This window comes from Anabrus simplex, chromosome 5, assembly GCF_040414725.1.
Source record: "Anabrus simplex isolate iqAnaSimp1 chromosome 5, ASM4041472v1, whole genome shotgun sequence".
NCBI classification, from domain to species: Eukaryota; Metazoa; Arthropoda; class Insecta; order Orthoptera; family Tettigoniidae; genus Anabrus; species Anabrus simplex.
The window spans coordinates 186,288,578-186,314,986 of NC_090269.1; the positions used below are offsets into that span (position 1 = coordinate 186,288,578).

At 37.0% G+C, this 26,409-nt stretch overlaps 2 protein-coding genes across 6 annotated transcripts in view; one reads left to right on the forward strand and one right to left on the reverse strand.

Moving 5' to 3' along the window:
- The window catches only part of LOC136874427 (angiotensin-converting enzyme), a 205,137-nt gene extending 192,909 nt beyond the window's left edge, over nucleotides 1-12,228 (forward strand). Inside the window, exon 10 of the mRNA XM_068227591.1 lies at nucleotides 12,026-12,228. Within this exon, the coding sequence (XP_068083692.1) occupies nucleotides 12,026-12,188 (163 nt within the window). The 3' untranslated portion in view covers nucleotides 12,189-12,228. The remainder of the gene's footprint in view (nucleotides 1-12,025) is intronic.
- Nucleotides 12,084-26,409, reverse strand: part of D12 (YEATS domain containing 2 homolog D12) — a 278,841-nt gene continuing 264,515 nt past the window's right edge. For 3 of the 5 annotated variants that reach the window (XM_067148415.2, XM_067148416.2, XM_067148417.2), the window contains 3 exons: nucleotides 21,936-22,006; nucleotides 21,716-21,849; nucleotides 12,084-12,217 (listed from right to left, as the gene is read on the reverse strand). In XM_067148415.2, coding sequence (XP_067004516.2) covers nucleotides 21,738-21,849; nucleotides 21,936-22,006 — 183 coding nt within the window. In that variant the 3' untranslated portion in view covers nucleotides 12,084-12,217; nucleotides 21,716-21,737. Of the gene's footprint in view, nucleotides 12,232-21,715; nucleotides 21,850-21,935; nucleotides 22,007-26,409 lie in introns of all 5 variants that reach the window. The other 2 variants (XM_068227589.1, XM_068227590.1) reach the window with 2 other exon arrangements.

A 26,409-nucleotide genomic window follows, 5' to 3' on the forward strand; every position in this document is an offset into this window, starting at 1 on the left:
CACTTTGGGAGTGGCGACCCCATCGTACTACTAGCCTATATATGATTCATTCATTACATCCCTGACCCGGTCAATGACTGGAATACAGGTTGCAGGTTTTCATTTTTCATTGTATTGAATAGATGGGGTAAACAATACAAAACATACTAGTGTTATTTAATACATACCACTTAGTTGAGCAGCTCGTCTTCTTTCTCCGAAGCCTTCCCAGCCCAAACTTTGGAACATTTTTGTAACGATACCCTTTTGTCGGAAATCACCCCGAAAAAGTACAGCTGCTATTCTTTGGATTTCTTCTAGTTCTCGAATCAAGTAATCCTGGTGAGGGTCCCATACACTGGAACCATAATTTAGTTGGGGTCTTACCAGAGACATCTATGCCCTCTCCTTTAAATCCTTACTACAACCCCTAAAAACACCCTCATAACCATATGCAGAGATCTGTACCCTTTATTTACAATCCCCCATTTATGTGATTACCCCAATGAAGACCTTTCCTTATATTAACACCTAGATACTTACAATGATCCACAAACGGAACTTTCACCCCATCAACACAGTAGTTAAAACTGAGAGGACTTTTCCTATTTGTGAAACTCACAACCTGACTTTTAACCCTGTTTATCATCAATACCATTGCCTGCTGTCCATCTCACAACATTGTCGAGGTCATTTTTCAGTTGCTCACAATCTTGTAACTTATTTATTACTCTATACAGAATAACATCATCTGCAAAAAGCCTTATCTCTGATTCCACTTCTTTACTCATATCATTTATATATACAAGAAAACATAAAGGTCCTATAATACTGCCTTAAGTAATTGCCCTCTTAATTATTACAGGGTCAAATAAAGCTTCGCCTACTCTAATTCTCATTATACATACTGTACAGTACCAGTTCTGTGGCTGGGATCACAAGGAAATGATTTGCAAGTCAACTTGTCTTAGCTGCAGTGAATGCTGTCTGATATGGCAAGACCAGTGGCCACTCTCAGCCACTAGTATTGCAACTTTAATTAATATTGATATTTCTAAAAGTAACTGTTCAATGTATCATTTAATTACATATCTAAAGTTGTAGTAGTACATATTTTTCTGCTAGTGTCAAAAATTACTACAGTTGTTTTTATTGTCTCAGTTATTATTAATCCTATGGAAGAACATAGCACAAAGTTTCACAAGCCCCTTAATATCATTTAACAATATGCAAACAGAATATTGATATCTTCAATGGATAAGTAGTTACTGGTAGTTCGCTGTAACATCTTAAGTGAATAACCCATTATAAATATAGTTCAACATTCTGAAGAGTCTGTCACATTGTACTTGTTTTCGAGTATAAATCACATACCAGTAGAGATATTTTTAATACTCACTTCAACAAACAATATCATCAGTATAAATTTAACATTAACATGGGAGTTTATGGGTTGTAACAAAGTTAATTCAGCAATAACTGCTTTGAATGCTATCAGACAAAAATAACAATGCAGTTATTGGTTTTACGTCCCACTGACTACTTTTACAATCTTTGAATATGCCAGAATTTTGTCAAATAGGAGTTGTTGTACATGCCACTAAATCTACCAACATGAGACTGTCGTATTTGAGCACCTTCAAGTACCACCAAACTGAGCCAGTATCAAATTCACTATCTTGGGGCCATCTGAGCCACTCAGCCCAACTAGGAATTAGTTATTAGAAAAAGGATTGTAGGACAAGATATGGTTATCTTTTAATTTTTTCAATAAATGAAGATTGATATACGAGAAAAGTAGCATATTAGGATGAGAAATTTATATCTGAAAAGACAACATTATATAGGTATGTCAGTTATTATCCACAATTTTATGCACAGAAAATTAGAAAATATTATAAGCCAAATTCTTGTACAATGACATTTCTTTGAGGTCAGTCTATGTAAAAACGTCTCCATCAGCCACTTTAGTGCTTATAGCAGGCATATCTTTGAAATACTCCTCATGTTGGAGGAGGAAAATATTTAGTCATGGTTTTCTGCAGTGCAGCATAAGTCTTTTTCCTCAATTTTATTGCATCATCTTACATATACTGTTGATTGTGATGGCAGAGAGTGTGCAGTTATATTATGTACATTTCTTTCTTTTTTTATTAATGATGGGAAAATGTTTCCATTAATTAAAGAACTGTAGATAAAATTTACAGGAAAGAACAGCAATTCAGCAGCATGCATGCACACATTACTAAAGCAAATTTACATTACTAGCAAAGAATAAAAATGACAAGCTGTGTTGATATATTAAGCATGTCAACATTTCACCTACTCTATGGTAGCCCTTGTCAAGATGAAATGTCCTGAGTTGATGTTAGCTTGTACTTTTATAGCTGGCAGATAGAAGGCTACTTGGTGGTGCCAGCATTGCCTTGCATCTCTCTCACATTGATGTTCCTGGGCCTGCATAGTGTGGCCCAGTAAATTCATTCCTCTATCGTCTGGCAGTGAGTAATGGTCGCCAAACTCTGCTAATCTGCAGGTCCTTTTCTTTCTTACTGAAACAGTTTGCATGGGGACAAGAATGAAGAGCAATGTGCAGGTCCTACGAACACCAATTTGGGAAAGAGGGAAGATAATGCTGGTAGCCTTCTCATAGCTATAAAAGTATGATCGACCATCAACTCTTGTCATATCATCTTGACAAGGGCTACCATACAGTAGATGGAATGTCGACATGTTTAATACATCAAATTGGCCTAATATCCCAGAATAAGATCAAAGCTTGTCAGTTAACCCTGGCGCCATGAATGTGTGCACCGTTACCTGAAGAAAAATAAGCTTACTGGTTTCACATTTGACTAACTATTTTTATTGGTTTCTACTATTTTCAAAGACACATCGAAATGCTGGAATTTTGTCCTGTAGCAATTTACATTTATGTGCCTGTAATTTTATTTACACAAGGCTGGCTTATATGAGCACCTGCAAATACCACAAGAGTGAGATGAGATCAAACCCTCTAATATAAGATTGAGAAAGCCAGCATCCTACTGTCTGAGGCACTCAGATTGGCACTGGCAAAGAAAGATACCTTTTCTGCAGCTAATTCTCAAATTCCCAGAAAAACAGAGCAAAAATATAATTCTATCAAAATGCAACAATGTAACAGATGTGTTATGGCAAAACATAACAATCTGCATGGCAGAAAGGCAAAATACTTGGAACACCCACTGAAAATTTCTAAACCTATAATGGGCAACGGTCAATGGTGTAGTCATATTGAAACACAGGATCCCACAAGATCTTTTATTAGTTTTCCATCTCACTAACTACTTTTACAGTTTTCAGAGATGCTGAGGTGCAAGAATTTTGGCCCGTACATGTTCTTTTACAAATCAAACAATCTATCATCATGTTGATGTATTTGAGACTTACAAATACCACTGGACTGAGCCAGGAATGAACCCACCAACTTCAGCTCAGAAGGCCAGTGCTCTACCGTATGAACTATTCAGCGTTGTCCACGAGATCTTCAGCAACACTGTGCATAATTACCAATTGGGTGGGTAGCTCTCGTGCTGTTGGCTAGAGAAGGAGCAGAAAGGAACTGGCAACCCTACTACAAGTAAAACCCACCTCAGGATGCCTGCTGTTGAAAAATTTTCATAGTCTGCAGTAATTTCCTACTTTATGTCTTCAGGCCAAGGCTATTAGAAAGCCAGTGAAAATTGTGATGTAAGTGATATTAGTGATAGTGATGTAAGTGATCATGAATACAATGGTGTAATAATTACTCTTCAACTCATCACACACATACATGAACTTTTTTTTAAAAAACTAGTAAAGTACTGCAAAGTAATACTGCACCAACTGTTGAACTTTACAAAATAACAGATTTTTGTAAACAGTTGAAAATGTAACTTAAAAGTTTTTCAGTATGTTGAACACACTACATCAAAATGGAATATATAACACTAAACCATACCTGCGAAAAAATACACACAATTAAACAAAGAATGACGTTTCATTCTGCAAGAATATCCCCAGATTCTATCAAATCACTTTAAATCATGCACTAGTCAATGATTATGAACTGGTGATGTTATGAACAAATACAGTAATGAATGTCCTAGTCCTCTACTGTCACTTTAGTAAATTTGGACATTTTGCTGTACTTAGCTGCAGTTGTCCAGTAGTGTTATATATTAAATTTTGAAATAGTGTGTTCAACAGACTGAAAAGCTTTTAAGTTACATTAAGTACAGTAAGTTGACACTGGAAAGTATAGCTTCCTTCTTACCAAACAATTATTGAAAAGACAACTAGAAGATGAATTCTTTGGTTCTCTTTTAGTAAAAACATTTTCTGTAGAGCTGGTACCAACCAATGTAAGTTAAAGGAAAATTTACTATCTGCGCACTTTTTAGCAATAGATTTGTGTACGGGTTTGAGGACTAAGGAGGGAGCTCTTCCGGTTCCATTAGTACTATACAATAATAAAGTTTTATTATGAATCCACCTGTTCAATACATTATAATGTGGTCACATTTAAAATAACCTCATTAGTTAAAAAGTATATATGGGACATGTTTCGCTCCCTTATAGAGCATCATCAGCCAAATCTGAATCTCGAATAATTGTTATTTACGTAAATAATGACTTAAGAACTATAAGAACATTTTTGACAAACTTAAAACTTACTCTATTAGAATATCATAAAATATAAAATCTTTGTATACATGGCTTAATTACATGTGCTTAATTGGAAGATACATTAAAATTATGGAAGAGAGAGTACTAAAATATTAAATCAAATGTAGAGATTGATCAAATTGATTTTCACATCTTTCTAAGATTTTGGACATGATATATATATATTTTTATTTTATTTAATATTTTAGTACTCTCTCTTCCATAATTTTAATGTATCTTCCAATTAAGCACATGTAATTAAGCCATGTATACAAAGATTTTATATTTTATGATATTCTAATAGAGTAAGTTTTAAGTTTGTCAAAAATGTTCTTATAGTTCTTAAGTCATTATTTACGTAAATAACAATTATTCGAGATTCAGATTTGGCTGATGATGCTCTATAAGGGAGCGAAACATGTCCCATATATACTTTTTAACTAATGAGGTTATTTTAAATGTGACCACATTATAATGTATTGAACAGGTGGATTCACAATAAAACTTTATTATTGTATATCAACAGATTTCAATACGGATTAAAACATGAGATTAGTCACTTGCAATCCGTTAGTACTGCCAACTGAATGGAAAAGAAATCTGAATTGAATCGATAATATGATTGATCGATATGAATTTTCTAAACCTTTGTTATTTTAAGCTAACAACTGTGTCACACAAATAATATATAACATTATATAACATTTAAAGATAAAAATTTCATTGTTCCGTATTGAAAAGTATCACAGTTAATATGAAATAATAAATATGGTAGTTCAACCTATTCAATACAAGTAAATAAGAGATGTAGAGATTGCATTCTTATTTAATTAAAAGTGGAAATGGTACCAGTTTCGACCCCAGTCTGGGTCATCATCAGCCGATTATAACTCAAAAAACAATGCATAAGTAAGAAAGAAGTTAACGGTCACGTACACGTGGATGAAGAAGAAGAAGAACTGGAAATTGTGAGTCCACGTGGACTTGACCGTTAACTTCTTTCTTACTTATGCATTTTTTTTCGAGTTATAATCGGCTGATGATGACCCAGACTGGGGTCGAAACCGGTACCATTTCCACTTTTTTTTTTTTTTTTGCTAGGGGCTTTACGTCGCACCGACACAGATAGGTCTTATGGCGACGATTTCCACTTTTAATTAAATAAGAATGTAATCTCTACATCTCTTATTTACTTGTATTGAATAGGTTGAACTACCATATTTATTATTTCAATTTAACTGTTATATAACATTTCTCGATGCGAATCTTGTTCCTAGAGTGAATTCTATAGTTTGGCTTTGCTGTATATATAACAACAGTGCTAGTACGTAAAGTGTACGCCAGACATCGCACAGCAATGCATAAGCGATTTATAGTTTGTGTTTCAAAGATTGCCAGTACGAATTTCGAAGATTGCCGAGGTCGATCGCTTCAGCACTAGGGTGTAAATCTATCGCTAAAAAGTGTGCAGATAGTACATAATTTCTTGAAAATGCTATTGGGTACTGAAAAAGTTTTTTTTTTTTTTTTTAAGATTCAAACTAATTCCTAAAAATGGGAATATTAGATATAACAAGTAATAACCCACCTTCATTTGTAAGTGTAAGGAGCTTGACATTGGCATTGAAGTTTGAGTCATATAATGTGGGATGATTTCTATGATGAATACTGTATTTACTCACATATATCTTGTGTATATTTTTTTCTGAAAATCCTAGCTTGAAAATCAGTGTGCAAGGTATATGCGGGAAGTTAGTAAGTTGAACTTGATTACAATTAAAATACATTTTAAAAATAATAAAGTGTCACAATTTCCAATTCTTCTTCTAATTCTTCTTTTATGACCACATAGGATCACTTTAGTCAGTCCGTCGTTCAGGTCTCTTTGAAGGAATTGTTTGGGCTTTGCAGTCCTCCCAGTACTTCTTCAGATGCTCCGATCTTCGTGCCCTTTCCTCAGTTGAAAATATGCTTGTTGTTGGTTTGTTTTGTGTAAGGGTAAAGCGGAGGTTTGTATTCTTGAGTTTTGTATTCCATTTTATCTTATTTGTGGCGTCTTCTGTTATAAGGCCTATTTCCTTCAGATCCTCTCATACTTCTCTGATCCATTTACATCCTATTGTGGTGTTTTTTTGACGAGATTGTGTTGTACTAGTTGTTTCAGAAGTCTCGAATCCTGCATCCTCATGATATGTCCAAAGAATCCCAGTCTCCTCTTATGCATAGTATCTGTAATGGTTTCTAGCTCTTTCCAATTATTAATTGCATTTTACTATGTTCTGGAACATATTACTGAATATTAGGAAAAGTATTAACATTTGTAGGATTCCATTCGTAGCCGAATACACTCCTCTCCTGTTGTTTCTACTTCCTCTTCATGAATCCAGCTGTCCAGCCACAACTCATCATCAGTTCTGTATGGCTAATACCTTTCTTTGTTGCTATTTCCAGAGCCTTTTATGTTAAAAATCATATTCATCATCCCGTAAACATTTCATATTCCGAAGCAGTTCATTTTAGACCTCAGGATACTTTCCACTTTTCGGCCCCCCAAATGCTTTTCTCAATTTGTTGGCGTTTCTGTTTTCATCAGTAGAATACATTAAACTCAATCACATTAAATTCTTGGCCCATGACACAATTACAGTGTTTCTCTGCAAATTAAATCACTCAAATTATAAAACTTACTTTAAAACTTTAACACTGCTACATAACTCACCTATAAGCAAAGTCATCTTGGAAAGCAAATTTCGGTACAGGTATCGTAATCCACTGGACTTGATCTTATGGCTTACATCTTGCACATAACATATTCTGGTATACTGAAATTGCAGCCAGTTAAACAGTATCACATTCTATTTAGTTCATTAGGCCAGGTAATACCCTAAAATCTACACTTACTTACCTGTCTTTCACACAGCTATCAGCTTGCATTCAGGAAATAGTGGGTTCGAACCCTACTGTTCACAGCCCTGAAGTAGTTTTCTGTTATTTCCCATTTTCACACCAGGCAAATGCTGGAGTTGTACCTTAATTAAGGCCACTGCCACTTCCTTCCCAATGCTAGCCCTTTCCTATCCCATAGTCACCATAAGACCTGTCTATGTCGGTGCGACATAAAACAAAACAAAAAAAACACACGTCTTTCACCAAAAAAGGGGAGAAAGCTGTTGTGACAAAGATAAGTGGAGGATTATGGGAGACAGTTCAATCTTGAGATGACAGCAAGCATGCAAGCTGCAGGGTGTAGCTTGTCGTATTTATACAGACACATGAAGAAAAACCAATGTGAGATATAAGCGAGGATTATTATCCTCCCTCAATTCCATATTAAAAATCAGGGTGGGTGATATATGCGACTAAATACAGTATCATATCATTAAAGATTCACTAAAATGTAAGTAGCAAATGGGTGGAATTTTACGACATAAGGACAATAAAGTACCAAATTTTAACAAATTCATAAACTTTTATTTAAGCACACCAACTTCAAATGCATTTCTAGAAAGAGTATTTTCTCAAATGACTTGAAATGGACTGACATTAGAAATAAGTGTCCACTTGATATAATGAGAGCTGAGTAGCTAATTTCTGTAAAATTTTCCACTATGTCTTATAAAGAGTTTATTAATCATGTTAAATGTAATTTGGACTTATTATCTGCTCTCCAAAAAAAAGAAGGCATAACACTTGATACTTTTCGGCAGAAAGCTCAGGCAAATTCCACACTGGTACCATACATTTTCCAATATGTCACTCAGAACTTGATTGGTATTCCTTGTCATTTTTGGCAGCCTCATGAATTTGAAAAAGAATAAATAAAAATTAAAAGACACAACAATCATTTCGTCATATCCATCTTTAAAACAGTCAAAAATAAGAGATGGTAGATTCTTTTACTGATTTTTTGCAGCTGTCCAGTTTATCAATCAATATTTTATATTTTGTCATAGAAAAAACAAATAAATAAATAAACACTCTGCCAAACAAACTGCATACAGGAAAAACAAGCAATATCTGACAAACTATTTGTATGGTAAAATAGGGTTAATAGGAACATGGGGTGAAATGGAACACAAAGTAGGGAATTTGTTTTACGGGAGGTTGGCATTGTATGTAAAGCACTTCAGTGGAAATGTTTTGACCCAAATGTTTCCTAACCTTATTTCCCACCCTTTTACTGTGCTCTCAAAGGACATCCATAAATTGTAGCAACAGCGGTTCACAATAAGAAATCGGTATACTTTTGAAAACTACATTCACCGATGAAAAAAGAAGGAGAGGGGGAAATGAAATGAAACTTCACGTGCTGAGAGGTTATGTGATTTTATTTCAGTGATTACAAAATCAAGTGAAACATACAACGAAGTTGGCAGTATGAGCATACTGCTGGTCCCTTGTCAGATGGTGCACGCCCTTGAGCCTGAATGCATGCAGTGACTCAGTTAGGAAGGGTGTGATACAGGTGTTGTATCCTCTCCTGAGGCAAAATGACCCACAACAGTTGTAACTGGCCCTCAATATCCAGATATTGGCAGTAGGACAGAGTTGATGTCTGAGCTGGTCCCACACGTTCTAGTGGGGACAGATCGGGGATCTCTATGGCCAAGGAAGTACCTCAATATTATGTAGGCAGTTCATAGACACGTGCCATGTGTAGACGATCATTGTCCTGCTGAAAGATGGTACCAGGATACTGTGTCATGAGAGATAACATGAGGATACAGGATGTCCGCAACATACTGTTGAGCTATCAGTCTTCCTGAATTACTACTAGAGGTGACTTGAAGTCATACCCCACAGCACCCCACATTAAATTGTCAGGAGTAACACTGGTGTGTTTCTCCAGAATATGGGTAGAATATGCCCTCTCCGCTTGGCGCCGCGATACTCTTAGATGATGGTTATTTGAGGTATACAGAAACTAGATTTATTGCTGAAAACGATCAGACATTAACTCGTCAGCATGCTTCCCGGGTACAGCACCACTCCAAATACAGCCATAGATGTTGTGGTGTTAACGGCAGCGATGGCGATTCAGTAGCCCGGCAGACCAAGCAACTGTGCGGGATGACATGGGGTAATGTATTGAGTCCATTATTTGCACCCGGATGCCATATGCAGATTTAAAGGGGTTACGATGTACTTGGCGCACATAATTTGGCAATCCTCCCTTGCTGTGGTCAGACTTGGTCGATCCAAACCTTGATGACGCATGTAGTTTTGTTCATGTTTCCATTATGACCAACATCGGGCCACTGTCACATCTGAATGCCCCACATGCCTCGACATTGCACGATTAACAGCCAGCCACATGCATTCACAACGAGGCCTCTTTCAAATCTGCCAAGTGCTGGCAACGTCTCTCATGAGCATGCAGCATTCTCTGTAGTCCTTTACTGTGCACTCCCCTTATATATACCATTAGGCCTAATAACACAGTCATATGATGTTAAGTGTGAGAATTAGTGAACAAAATCACTGAAAAACAGGGTGAGTAGGAACATACAGATGATATGTAAAATGAACAGAGGTGCCAACTTTTGAAATGGGTTATCAGCTGAACTGAATTCTAGGAAATTCTTCAAGTGCTAGTATTTTAAGTGTTTCACCCGGTCTTCTGTGAAGTGCATTCTTTAATTTGGAAGAAAACTGAGAACTTACACCAGACATGTGATTGTGATGAGTATTTTAACGTCCAAATCTTTATTTGTCTTGCACTGAACTTCAACAACACACACTTGCTTCATAAATTTTATCTATAATTCATGTCTTGCCTTAACTTCTATTGATTTTGACTGATGATGGTCTCTAGCAAGACTAAAACTAGTTTCATCAAATATATGTAACTTTTTAAATGTTACAATAAATAGTAAAAGCCTCCGTGACTCAGGCGACAGCGCGCTGGCCTCTCACTGCTGGGTTCCGTGGCTCAAATTCCGGTCACTCTATGTGAGATTTGTGCTGGACAAAGCAGAGATGGGACAGGTTTTTCTCCGGGTACTCCGATTTTCCCTGTCATTTTTACTTCCAGCAACACTCTCCAGTATCATTTCATTTCATCTGCCATTCATTAATCATTCCCCCAGAGGCCTGCGACAGGCTTCGGTAGCCGGCACAATTCCTATCCTCAACGCTAGATTGGGGCTTCATTCATTCCATTCCTGACTTGGTCGAAGGACTGGAAACGGGCTGTGGATTTTCATTTCACAATAAATAGTATTGAATAGGTGGAAACCTTTAGCTTTTGTTTTACGTTATATTGCTCTTCAATACGAAATAATACGAAATTTATTACCTATGATGGAAAAAGATAGCCAAAGGAATGGACATCTGTCAGATGATGACCAACAACAGAACAAGATCTCAAAACAAAATAAAGTTTCTAATGGTAAACATGTTAGTAAGAGAAAGATACCCAACCCAACTGTAAACCACATCTGGATGAAGTAATAATGAGAGACGAGTATATGAAGAAAGGACAAATTGAAGGTAGATTCTTCTCCATCTACATCATTATCAAATTATGCAAGCTTTTTAGAACAATCCTATTTCATTCAAACATTCTTCATTGCTGATAATGAATACTTCACAGTATTGTTTCTCAAGTATATGCCAATTAAAGTTGATGGTGGACAAATTTTTAAGTGGCCTGAACATGAAGATGTCTGTAAAATGGATAAGTCAAGTGCTGTCGATGTGATAAAACACCCTACACTGTAGAGAAGTGGGGGCTCATAAAATCAGAAGCAAATTTTCATGAAATATAACCTTCGGTAACATGTTGTAGGATGACATAATCCCTTATTGTATTATTTTTTAAATTTGTGAATTTTTAAGATCTCAAATACATTTTCAAGAAGATTTTCATTGTTCCTCTTCAACCCAGTATGAGGAGATTGGGTTTAAAGGGGACCCTTACATTTCTGTTCCCCCTGACCCCATATCTGTACCAAACTATTAATTTCATGTACCATAACTAGCTAAGTGACCTTATCAATACTGTTTCTTGCAGAAATTAATTAAATTATCAAAATTAAGGAAACAGCAACAGAAAATACTGAAAACCATTCTCATTCACCCTGTTTTACAGTATTTTAAAAGTTGCACTCATTCTCAATTCTGAACAGAAATTCATTCAATAACTTCAGTAAGTTGAAGTGTAAGATGGTTCTGAAATCTATACCTGCTATGCAGCCTGAAGTACTTTACATGCCAAATTATGTACTAATCAAACAAATACAGTAAGGTTGTTACTACAATTTAAAATAGTTTCTTTCCTATTTATCGATCTTAATACATTCCATTATGATTGTTCAATTCTATTTAAAAACCAATCCCAATGGTATGTTCCCAGGGCCATGATGAGTCTAGGCAGCAGTCGTCCTTGGCAGGAGGCCTTATTAGTGCTGACAGGATCTTCAGATTACAGTACCCATCCATTGCTACAGTACTATGCACCAGTAGCAGAGTGGCTGCACATGGAGATAGAGCAACACAACATTCCCGTCGGCTGGTAATGAGGTAGATCAGGTTCTTTCAGCTGTTCCTACAACACAACAACTGTACTGATGTAATGCCACTTGAATGTTAAATAAACATCAGAATTATTACAGCACATACTCATGCCAATATGTAATTATAATATCCCCAAGGAGCTCCTCTCAGTAAGTCATCTGTCAGCATAAATTTTATTTTATCAATCTGCTTGAAATTGCAGGTTATTAACTAAATAAATAAATAATAGCCTATAGCACTTATGAAGAGAGTAAATATAAACAACAACAAAAAGAAAGAAAGCTGTGATTAGCGCTGCACTGAGTGCAATAACATGCAGTTAAATATTTAATTGCTATGGCCATTGGATCCTCAGCTGGTAGCCTTTGAGTTGCAGCAGAACACTGGCTTTTGTCCATAATAACATCCTTGAAAGATACTAACAGCACATACCTAGGCTTCTATAAATAACCTTGGAGACAACATTAAAAAAAAAAGGAAATTTTAAAGCATTTCAAATACTTCATATGTGTAAAGTAACATTATTTCTGTGTAAACGTTACACGCACATCATCTCATTCAGTTTAGTTTCACTTTAAAAAGCTGTTATGTATCAATTCTTAAGTGAAACTCGAGCATTAAAATACCTCTCGAGTGTTGGGAAGTGTCAACGACTGAACAACCATTGTGCTATGAAATCCAAGCTCATTTAGCAAACATGTGACTCACATGCGGGAAGAGCTCTATGTTTATTTGCCAAAGTAGTGAATTTATTTAGAAGTTTCTTCCTAATTAATATTTAGTAAAATTGCATTATTAATTAATAGTCAAACTGTTTTAGCACTTTCCACGTAAAACACAAGAATGAAAAAGCACTGAAGGAGGGAAAAAAAATGTGTTAATGTTTTTAAGAAGTTTAGAGATGCAAATCCTGGTAGCAGTAATGTGACTAGGTTAGTAGCCAAGATAATGGGCTTTTGTACAACTAGAATGTATTGTGCTAGAAAGGAACTTAAAACTGTAGAAACAACTGTTTCATTAAAGAAAAAGTGGAATAAAGTGAAGTTATTGGACAACTACAATTCTTTTTTGCAAGTTGCTTTATGTCGCACCGACACAGAAAGGTCTTATGGCGACGATGGGACAGGAAAGGCCTATGAATGGGAAGGAAGTGGCCGTGGCCTTAATTAAGGTACAGCCCCAGCATTTGCCTGGTGTGAAAATGGGAAATCATGGAAAACTATCTTCAGGGCTGCCAACAGTGGCGATCGAACCCACTATCTCCCGGATGCGAGCTCACAGCTGCACGCTCCTAACCGCATGACCAACTCGCCCGGTCTTCGTCCTTTTTCCTCATGGTCCAGGTCTCACTCCCATATGTCAAAATTGGCATGTAATGAGGGCCGGTTCTACCATCTGCTGGTAAAGTGGCTGGCAGCTGCACGGGAGGTAAACTACCTGGAGGTGTAAATCGGCTGGTACTTTGGCTTGCATCCAACTACCTCCACGCAAGCGCTAGGTAGCTACCCGGAGCTAGACACCAATATACGAAGTTGGCTAGACTGATTTTCAGCGACTTCTCGCTTTCGAGTGTGGTGCTATCTATCGTCAGATGCATGAAACTCATTTCAATTGTCTTATTTCCCTGTGCTTGCGTTTGCTGATTATCACCAAAAAGCCTAATAAGGGGAGTCTTAAAAGTTATGGACAACGATTTATGTCAAGCTTTCGTGATTTTAATCTATGATCTTCAATATCAATACCTAATTGGGATTAAAATCCTCGAGATTACATTTTCTTACGCCTGTTATAACCTGTCATGTCAGGCAGCGTTTTTGAAAAGTATTCTCGTTGTAGATTGGTCAAGTCGCTCACTCCGTAATAGAAGGTACGCAGGTTTTCATCGTATTTCCAATTTACATTTTAAAACGTATTTTTGCTCCCTGCAGTTGTTCTTAACTCTCTTTTATGCGCTTCCATATACGTAGGCCTATATACACACATCTTCTTTACGGACTTATTGCCTTTGAGCATTCTATCTGCATGCTTTTGTGAATTGATTAAGTATCTCCACGATGCTCTATTTGCAACTAGTTCTGTGACCTCGTTTAGTTCCACATGCTTCCATTTATTGATAAAGCATTTCATTCTAATGTTTAACTTTATGAAGATAAAGTTGGAAGGTACTGTAAATGTAAAGAAGTAATCGGGATAAATATCCATTCATAGGAAGAATTCGGGAATGGAATAGTTTCCAATTTCTTCAAAATAATTTACAAGAAGACTATGTAAAAAACTAATAGGGAATCTGCTACCTGGGCGACAGTCCTATGAGCTATTAATCATAACATCACTTTCTATAAGTAGCATACATATAAAGCAATTTCCTAGTAGACATAATATTGTAATTAAATATTTCAATGAAATATATTATTAACAAAAGAACGTATGAAAAGAGGCATACAGATTAACACAACGCTAATAATGGAAATAAAAAAGATTCGTCATAATAAAGACTCGAACCTGCATACCTCGTATTACAAAGTGAGCGTGTTAGCCATTACGCGACGAGAACACTTGAACAGTTAGGATACATACATTAGGTTATACCTCGTGTCTGAAAACTGAAAAAGTAGAAAATTAAAGCCCACTTGAAATGATTTCCAAATAGATTTTGATTTTATATCCTTTTAAAGTTTCTTTACGAAAGCTTGACTTGTAAAATGTGTTCCCTAAGCTACCGATGCGAGAGGCTGGTGTGACCGTTGCAACACAAGGAAAGCATTAATGTCCAAGATCCTGCAATACAATATCGGCCACTGTTACAATATCATGCTTTTTTCAGTATACTAAGCTAATTTAAGTTGTATGTCACCAGAAATACAGCTAATAATGTTCAACTCTCAAAACTTGCCCAGCAGGTGAAGTCTTATCGGGCCCTCGAAGTGGCCGATAAATTACGCGCCGGGTAACTACGATTTATGCTGCCGATAGCGCTACCTGGGGGTGGTCGAACGGAAACATCCTTTTACACGCTATTTTACCAGTAGGTGGTAGAACCAGCCCGGAGTCAGATAAATTGCTCGCTTGCATTTCAATGGTACTCTTAGGTTCCATATTAGGTCTCGGACAACTCTATAGAATGTTCCGCCAGTTTGAATCCTGCTGATAAGTTCCTCTTCAATGGAGCCTGTTGCTGATATCATGCTTCCTAGATATTTGAATTTGTTGGACATCTTGAGTTGTTCCAACACTTCACTTTTTTTCTGACTGAATCTTAGGCAGTACCTTTTAGCTGTTACTGTCCGTACATTGATCTGATCCTGAAGTTTCTCCTTGGAATCTCCCCATATACAGATGTCATCAGCAAATAGCATGACTTTCATTTTGTTCTCACCAACGTTTTCACATACTTGTTGTTGAATCTCATTCATCACAGTAATGAAGAGAAGAGCTGACAGAACTCCACTTTGTCTTAGGCCCGTAGTTATTCTAAACGGTTCCGTCATTCCTGATGGTGTTTTGACGTGACTACTGCTGTTAGTGTGGCCGCGGTTTGCCGTGTTACTGTTGCGTGTGTTTGTCAATCCATACCCCCTCCACTAACTTAGTCCCATCCATTGAATTCGTCTGATAACAGAGCCTATTTTTATCTTGGGGTAGCGGCAATACGTGAAGTTCTGTGACAGTCGCGTCGTGAGTGTGGTGGAAGTCTGACCTTTTTTTATTGTGTCATGTTGTGAAAATGGCAAGAGTGCCAGGAATTAGAAGAAGATGTGTGAATAAGCCACACCCATTCTGTTATGTGTGTGGGTGTTATATTATGGAGGGACAGGGTAGGCCAATAACTGCATCGGTGAGATGTTTATATTATGCATATTTAAGGATAAAATGAGGTCAAAACCGGTACTGCATAGTAATAAGACGTAATAAAGTACTGATTAGGTGGACGGTACCGATTCTTTGTGATTGTGAATACAAGTATCAATACGGACACAAAACCGAGATTATAATGATGGAGTCAGACGCTGGGCAGCCAAGCGTTCATTTCCTATAAACCGAATATCCTGGGAATCCTTCATATTATGAATTAATGAACCAGCACATATAAATAAAAGGGCCTTAAATAATGTCTAGGAGCATTAACTTTTTTTTGTTCACATTTATGAATTCATAAAGATACTGAATAAAAGTTATATTTTTCACTTGTAAATCACACTGAATTGTCAAATTAAATTGCTGAAGTGTCATTGCCTCAGAGTTGTTCATGCATTTTTGTGTAAATCAGTATAATATTATTGTACCGGGCGGTACACCTCCGCGCCGCTAATTCAAATATTGCGCCAGTCGAAACTCCACTACAGGAGAATGCCTGAACTTTAACAAACTATGTTAATTCAAAGGTTTCTTGGAAGATGTCACTACCGTAAATTTTGAAGTGGTCTGAACTGTGTCTATTTCGATTTGTGTTTGTTTGCCCCATATCAAGAAATTTGGACGTTCCCTAACAGATGTCTCTACAAAAACTAATATCGCACTCTGGTGTAAAGGAATGAACTGTCCTGAAGAAATTTAACATTCATAAGTTTTGTTTTTGCTAAATTTTGTTCTGTGGTTTGAGAGTTGGCAATGTTAATCCTTTCTTTCCGCCAGTTTTGAAATTAGCCAATCCCGAATTTCTTAAATTAATTTTCGGCCAGTCGGGGCTTTCTTCCCCAACCTGCTCTGTAACTGTGTTCTGTAACCAATAAACTGCTGTGGGTGTGTCTTATCTTTCATGAAAGGTCTCGAATGTTCCGCGAGGGTTTATAAACGGCTGATTTTCTGGTCTCCTGGCCACTTCAGTAACATCTTTCTTAGTGTGATTATGTAGCAGGGGGCGGGAAGCGCCTCTTTCTTCAGGCGACAGTTCATCCATCAGATAATGGCCTTTTAATAACTTCTTTGCTTGCTAGCTCACCAGTTTAACCCTCGGGGCAGGTTCGAAACTTTTATCATGTAACCTTCCTTTAAAATGTAAAAGACACTTGGTATAAATTCCGTCTCTTTAACTACGAATCGGGATAGAGAGTGCCTAACCCTCTCAAGCTCCCTCTCATATTATTTTGGAGGTGAATACGTTTTCATAACTGTTTTTCTTCGCTTCATAATGTAATTAATTTTCCTATCGTGTCACCTCCGTAGTATGGGATTAGCCCTTGCATAAGCGGCCTAAGAGCCAAATAGGTTTTAAAAAGGTGTATTAGGAGTGCAAGTTACGCCTCCATTCAACTCAGAATTTTGGGCCATGTAATTATCCTGTTTCTTTACTGAATAGGCCTCAGTAGGTTGGGTATTTTTACCCCTGTTCTTGTGTGCCTGGAAGGTAGCTTGAAAGTGGAGTTTGGTGTGGCCTTTGAATTGGCTTGAACTTTGAGAGCGGGTTGCTCTTTCTTAAATTGTATTTTCTGTGTGCCTCGAGCAGGCTTAACTGGGTAATTGGGAGCAAACGCTCCTTGGCATAATTGGGGTTTTCTGCCCCTTTGTTGAACCTTGTGTATAGGTAAAGTTGGGCTCATTGCTCAGGGATTGTGAATCTGGGGCTCGAAGCCCAAAATCCATTAATAAACTGTAATTGTAGATCCTTAACTTGTTGATATGCTACTGAGTACCTGTTATTCTTGTTATTTCTTGATCTTGAAAAGAAAATATAACCTTTGTTAAAGTTTTAAATTAACTTTAATTTCGTAAGTTGAGACCTATTCATCCCAGCACCTTCTTTCACCTCTAACTACCGCGGATAAGTCCGTAACAATTATTATAATAAATGCTAAATATTTATTTATAAATTTATACTCAATAATTATTCATTGTATATATTAATAATTTAAGACAATATTCAATTATTTAAAAACATAAATAATATAGAAGTATATAAATAGTTTTATCAACTTTGGTCATTACTTTTTATATGCAATATTCAGATCTATCTCTTATTTTGATATACTTATTGCGAGAAAACATGATGCAATACGTAGAAACAGACAATGGATTTGTGTTCAGTGACCCAAAATTAGTTAAGATCACCTATCACACCTCTTGCCGCAAAGAAAAAAACATTTTTAAAGCTGGATTGTGTAATCAATAACATTACTAGAATATCAATAATGAATTTTACTTAGGAAACCCCAAGCTATCATCTGACAAAATTAGAACAAGCTATCTTGCTTTTCCCACTTTGCACTTACCCTATACTTTCTGTAAGGGACAACATCCCCTCCCACTTACGAACAGGCTCTATGTGAGTTGACTTGCAAAGAAATGTAGCTTCTATGACAGCAATAAATTGTGCACCATGTGACAATAAAGTAGTGTATCCATTACACAACCCAGCATTTTTAAACCTTTTTTTCTTTTTTTGCGTCAAGAGGTGTGATAGGTGATCTTAACTAATTTTGTGTCGCTGAACACGAATCCATTGTCCGTTTCTGTGTATCAAATCATGTTATCTCACAATAGGTATATCAAAATAAGAGATAGACCTGAATATTTGTATTATGTATATTTTGAAATAGTTGAATATTGTCTTGAATTATTATATAATTATAATGAATAATTATTGAGTATAAAATTACAATGAAATATTTAGCATTTATTGTAATATAATACTGATTTACACAAAAAACATAAACAAACAACTCTGAGGCAATGAAAGCGATTTATGTTGACAAACGTGATTTACAAGCAAACAATGTAACTTTTATTTAGTATCTTTATGAATTCATAAATGTGAACAAAATGCACTTTAACAGTCCTAGATGTCCCTTGGAATGAACGCTTGGCTGCCCATCATCTGACTGCATCAAATTTGTATTCCCTTTTCAAATACCAACAGTAGTCAGCCAACACTGGTTCATTCCACCTCCCCTGGTCTCTTCTTTCTGCCTCCTTGATGTCCTGGTGGAACCTCTCTCCCATCTCTTCACTAACAGCCCTAAGATTTTCCAGAAAGTGATCAAGATGACAATGAAGGAAGTGCAGTTTCAGACTCATTCCACAGCCCAACTCTTTCATATCATCCAACATCGTTTTCACTATTGTTTCGTATTGTTCATCCTTTACATTTCCTAGGAACTTCGTTATGATGTCTCTTACTGAATTCCATGCAGCAAGTTCCACGGCATTCATCGTCTGTTCAAAGTTTCTGTCTTTCAGAAGCTTTCTAATTTGTGGTCCATTAAAAATGCATTCCTTGACTTTTGCATCAGATAAATGTGGAAATTTCCTTGCAATGTACTTGAAACAGGAGCTACTTTTGTCCAAGGCCTTAAAGAACTGCTTCGTGATTTCCAGTTTGATGTGCAGCGGTGGCAAAATAATTTTTGTGGGTCAACTAAGGCAGCATTTGTAACATTTTTCACACCAGGTGTCAAAACTTGTCTCTTGGGCCAGGAAGGTGTAGACCAGTGTTTGTCCCTAGCTCTGCTGTCCCATTCACATAAATAACAAGGGAATTTTCGTCGCCATAAGACCTATCTGTGTCAGGGCAACGTAAAACAAATAGGAAAAAAAAAAAACCAAGGGAATTTAGTGTAGCCTGCTTGTTGTCCTAATAGAATACCACACACCTTCAAGTCACTACACACATCCCACCGGTGCTCATGATATTTGATTTTATCTAAAACAGTTTGCATTGTGATATAATTTCCTTTTAGTGAAACGGAATGTGCCACAGGAATCAAAGCTAGAATATTTCCGTTATGAAGTAGTACAGCCTTTAAGCTCCTCTTAGAGGAATCCACAAGCAACCTCCATTCTTGAGGATTGTAATCTCTCCCTAGCTTTTCTATCAATCCTGGAATGTCACAGCAGTAGGTCAGATCATCTTCCTTCTTGAAATACTTCCTGAACTCCTTATCTCTATGTCTATACCAAGAAAAGGTAGCTCCAGGCGCGAGAAAGTGTTTTTCTTTCAATCGTGACCCTAGCAGCTCACTTTTTTCCTTCATGAGACCAAGGTCTCATATCTGATCACTCAACTCCGACTGTTTAAACAATTGTGGACCTACTGCATGCGCGGCAGGTGAAAAATCCATATCAACTTGCTCGTTATCAGAATTTGAGGAACCGTCAGAGTCAGGTAAACTGGTAGGAGGAGAAGGTACTGGAATTTCCAGTCCATGACAAACTGGTCTCATCGCCGACTTTAAATTTGGGTACACAATACTGTCCTTGTTTCTCTTATTGAATCCCACTACTTTACACAGGCAAAAGTAACATTCCCTGGTATGATCCTGGGGCTCACGCCAAACCATTCCTATCCCAAATGGAAGGGCCTTTTGTTTCCCACTGATCCACTGTCGTAGGTTTTCAAGGCACGTTTTACAAATTACATGGGGAGCCCACGACTTGCCCAAGTCTCCTAATTTTACCTTAAAATATGTAATATAAACGTTTTACTGATGCCTACTCTGGCCTATTGGCCTATTCAGTCCCTTCATAATATAACACCCACACACGTAACAAAATGAGTCGGGCTTATTCAAACATCTTCTAATTTCTGACACACTTGCCATTTTCGCAACACAATACAGTATGAAAAGGTCAGACTTCTGCCACACTCACGACGCAACTGACTGGCTTCACCGCACTGCTGTTACCACGAACTAAAAATAAACTCTGTTATCTGACTAATTCAATGTAGGGGACACAGTCGGTGGAGGAGGTTTGGATTGAAAAACGTACACAACATTAACAAAGCAAACCATGGCCACTCTAACAACAGCAGATTCGCTGTTATCACAAAGCAGAACTGTGCCGCAATGACACATTTTCAGACAGTAAATGACAAATAACATGAAAACTAGATGTGATACAATAGAACCAATTACATTTATGAAATCAGGAGACCTTATTTAGTTAAAAGCACATATCAGATGCTTTGCCGCAAAAATCATGCTGGGTAGTGTTATTAGTGGTCTAGCACCTTTCTGAAAATTTAATTCAAGCTCAGTTTTCTACTGTTCATCAGCCTGTAGTCTTGAGTTTTATCTCGCCATTGCAGAAAAGCTTATGAAAACTGTTAACCAATAAAACAAAAACTGGAAGTTATAGGAAAATTTGACAAGGGAGAAGAAAATGTCAATAGTTTCGACACTGTGGCTGTGAGAAATGAATAGCAGTGCAGTGAAGTGTTGTGAAATGTTGCTTTAATACACAATTACAATGACTTTTTTCAACAAGGAAAATATGTACTGTCATAAGGAAAAAGTTAAACTCCTCCTGGAAACAAACACACAAATATATTTTAAACTCTTTCTTGCTGTTACAAGATATTAGAATCATCCCGTATTGATGGTTTTCACTTTACAAAGGTGTTCTTGCTGTTTCAAAATACTCTAGCATGTTATCAATAAATTTTTCACTGAATTAGATCATCTTATGTTTTTTGATTTTTCATGCGTTTCCCTTCATTACCCTGAATAACTGGGAGTGTATTGTACAACCAATGTTGACAACATGGCAAAGGCATTTCTTGAAGGGAGTACTGTTTAATAAATTATGAAATTACCCATTTTAATTGAATTCCTTTGTCATCCTGTATCTGCTGCCTGCACACCCAGGCCAATATTCGTAAACATGTCAAACTCTTGTCGATCCAAGATCGCCTCTCTCGTATCCTGGAGAGTAATACTATCTGGTTGTCTGAAACAAAGTATCATCCAGTAACAATGTAGTAAACTTTATATTTTAATTCATAAAATATGTTGCAATACACAGCAGCATTTTACCTGTTGGAATTCCTTTCCCAAGCTTTTCTGAAAGATCTCCTTGTAAGGTCTTCCACAAATGATCGCATAGCCTGGAATGTAAAAGTGTCAGGGTGAATAACATCAATTTATAGCAACACAGAAATTATTATCAGTTATAATTTACAAAAAGCATGTGTGCGAGTGCCTTTCTCTCAAAAAATCACTGTCAATTTTTCTTCACACAATCAACAAGGAACTACTTGTTACTGTACTGTGTCTTTAGAACACACTGATTTTTGTTGTATGTAGGGGCAACATTGCTTATTTTCCTAGTGTTTCCTTTAATGTAGCACTAACTCAACATAGGTTTTTGGCGACAATGGGATAGTAAAGGGTTTGGACTGGCAAGGAAGCAACCTTAACCTAAATTAAGGTACAGCCTCAATGATTGTCTGGTGTGAAAATAGGAAACCATGGAAAACCATCTTCAGGGCTGCCAATGGTGAGATTCAAACCCACCATCTCCTGTACCGGCGTATACTGTGCAGCCAGCTCATTTGGTAAGTAATATTCAACTGGTTCTACTATATCAGAAGATAGCCAGTACTAACAAAGCATCTACATGAAGCATAAACAAATAGGTTCAAAAATCAGTTATGGCACCTTACAATTTTGAAGGTATATATATAAATGTAAAACCACCATAAATTCAGAGATAGCAGATATGTGAATGAGCAGAGGAATTAAAAAACTAAGAATTCAGTAATAAGAACAAAAAATTGAAATGTATGTTACACACTGTGACACAGTGTTGCAAATTATGATGCACAAAATAGGTTGAAACATTACATGATGTACCTCGTACCTGAAGCTGTACGTCTCGATATTTCTTTTGAAAACACTGGGGTAATGATATCTCATAATACCATAGCATTTCAAATACAGAAAAATCAAATGTTTATTTCATTTTAAAGTATCCTGGATAGATCATTTCCTTTAAAGCAACAGAGAAAGAAGCCCTGAAATGTCAGGCTAAATGCACGGAAACAGCTTTTTACCTCTGCAAACCCACTTAGCAGTTTAGATCGATCTCATAGCCCCACTACTACACCACAGTAGTGTGTCCTGAAGCCTTATATGCTGCAGAATGCTTGCCCTCACTCACCAAAGCAAGACAGAGAGGATCCAAATGAGAGAGAGTAAATTTTTACAAAAGATTCTCGGCCCACGTCAAAATTCCAAGGGCAATATATTGCCTGAGGTCAAATGCAGTTGTACTTTAAATCTAAAAAGCTCTCAATTGCTATGACAAAGTTCTGTCTTATGTTTTACAGTCATCTTCGATGATGATGATGATGATGATGATGATGATGATGATGATTGTTATATAAAGAGGCCAAACAGCTAGGTCATTGGACCACAGTCATCTATCTTGAATGCCTAACACCAAAATATCTCTTTCTGAAACTTCTTGTGACTTGAAAATGTACCACTCCATGGACAACTGCAGTAAAAGAGTATCTGGGAGATGTCTCTTGAGATGCTGGTTCAAGAAAGAAGTAAGTTCAGGACCTGGATACACGGCATAAAGGATCTTCCAGAAAAAGTAAGAAGACAGCCTGATGAAAACAGGTCCAGGGAGCAAAGAACTGGTTTCTCCATTATAATGAAGGAGTACTGTAAGTCTGGAAAGGCTGGTAAGTGTCAACCGTTGTCCTAAGAGGCCAAAACGACATACATATGTACGTACATCGTTGTCAGGAGTTACTCGTTTCTGAGTTTACAGATTTCTAGCTAATAGCTCACTTCAATTCACAGCAGTTTGTGTTTAAACTTCTGGTGACTGTACAGCCCAATTCTTATGTAGAACATACGTCCACACATAGCACAGCTGAGGGATGGGGGAGATCTTGGCTGGGTTTGGTGAAGTTTGCGTTCCTGTCGCTTAATATCTTCATGTCTGCGGTGTTCTTGTTCGAAGTGCTGAACTGAGGCACAGGCTGTCTGTCTATGTATGTATGTATTGGCAACAGTACACTCCACATTGATTATTCTTTAGTTCATGTACAACATACATACATCATTGCAAACTGTTGTATGCTTAGGATTCAGTTTCCAAGCTTCTGGTAATTAAAGTACAGACCCATGTGAATTAATAGGAAGAAAAGATCCTTTTCATAATTCTTTCCAATGGTTGGCAACAGTACACTCCACATTGATTATTCTTTAGTTCATTGCTTTTCATGTATTGCTTGTTTGTTGATTAAAAAGTAACTGCACTTATAAAAACTGTTTTAAGCTAAAAGTGCATTTATTTGCATGTGTTGTATTTTTTGAGGAATTTTGTGGTTGCCTTGAGAGATTCATAACATCTGTCTTCAAGTGCAGTGTGACTGTAGTCTTATCACAGAATACTTCTCTGTCAGAAAGAGAGATAGCTACTACATTTTGTAGTTTAGGCACTGTGAATCAAATTATAAAGCAGCACAAACAGACTGACACCCAAGAGAAAGGAAAACTGTGGCAAGGAAAAGAAAATTATGCCAACTGGTGACTGTTTTCTCCCCAGAAAGAAGTAAATAAAACTTCAGGCTCACCACTGTGGACTTGGCTCGCAAAATGCAAAGTGCGATACGGACCATGAAATTGAATTTATGTAAATGGGAAGCAGGCGTGGATCTGCACGTGACTAATATCTGTCATAGATTCTAACAGGTGGAAGGAAAGGCTGTAAACCTTCTACGAAACACCTTCTAACATGAGAAATGTGTAAGAAACATCTCTTGTGGTCACAAAGTCATCAAGGTTGGATAACAGAACACTGGAAGAAAGTTCTCTTATGAAGGTTACTTTGAAGTGCAGAAGCAGAGGGTTCAATATATGCCCAAAATGAAGAATGAGCCAACAAATTCAGCACATTTGCAACAGGCCGTAGAGCACCCTGTGAAGACATTTTGGGAGTATTTCACGCACACAGGCCCAGGACCTTTAATGTCTGTCGATGGCATAAAAAGTGATCATTACATCAAAATACTGGAGAGGAGGGTTCTTCGGGAACTGCTGGAAAGATTTTCAGATGGTGATGGAATTTTTCACAAAGACTTAGCTCATTACCACACTTAAAATAATGTGAACAAATTCTTCAGGGATAAAAATATTCAGGCGCTCGAGTGGCCAGTGAATTCCCCAGACATAAATCCCATAGAAAACACATGCACTACCTGCAAAAGGACTCTTGCAAAATAAAAAGAGACTGTTCCACAAAAAATGTGCATAAAAGAATCTCTAATTGATAAAATTAAAAAATATATGCATAAAGCTTGAGGAATAAATACCAAGTTGTTCAAAGCAACTTATATAACAGAAAGGAGGACATATTAGCTATTATGAAAGATTAAAGGTATGCAAGTTGCTTTACGTCGCACCAACACAGATAGGTCTTATGGCGACGATGGGACAGAGAAGGGCTAGGAGTAGGAAGGAAGCGTCCGTGGCCTTAATTAAGGTACAGCCCCCAGCATTTGCCTAGTATGAAAATGGGGAACCACGGAAAACCATCTTCAGGGCTGCCAACAGTGGGGTTCGAACCCACTATCTCCCGACTACTGGAGGATGATATTTATCAGTTACTGGATACTAGCTGCACTTAAGCGACTGCAGCTATCGAGCTCGGTATGTAATGGATGAATAGATATTTTTTAATATGTATGTTACTGTCGTGTTTGATTAATTCACACAGAACTGTAACTCTGTGGTCCTCGTCTGTATCCATGGCAATGATCTTAAAATCATTCGTTATAGAGTTATGGATAATTGTAGTTTTAAGGGCAAAGATAAAGATATTATCAGTCAAACCACTATTTACTAAATCATCTTTTTTCACCTCAACACTGAAGCCAGTCCATAATCACAGCTTTGTTTAATGTGTTCTTTTGTGACTCGCAGGGAATCAAGTCATTGAAATAAACACAGATACACATGGAATTCACTATATTTATTGCTGAGATGTAGACTGTTAAGATGAAACCACTAGCCTCCAAGATGACTGACAAGTGAAACAGGCACACTTTAGCATGTTTTTCACTTCAAAGAAGGATCAGCTTATGGTTAATTTTTCCATCTGTGCAAACTGGTGTATTTTAAATTGTAACCTAATTAATATGTATTAGGATAAAATAAAGTATACATGATGAACGGGTTTATATATACCCAAATCAACGGATCAGAAGACCATGTAACAAAATATTTCTGCAGAGTTTTCGAATGTGTATGGACAGCACAAAAATAGAGAGTAAAATTAAGAAATTTCAGATATTGGACACAATATTGGAGTGGTTGGAAGCAAATGTTCCTGGCTTTATTTCTGTTGCTGATTGGCCATCTGGCAGTCTATATTTCAATCCACTGGATTATAAATGTCAGTATTTTTGTAAATGGTTTGCAAGAAGACACATTCTAATACCAACAGTTTAAAATGAACCTTGAAAACTCCTGCAGCCAAATTCCCCCCACA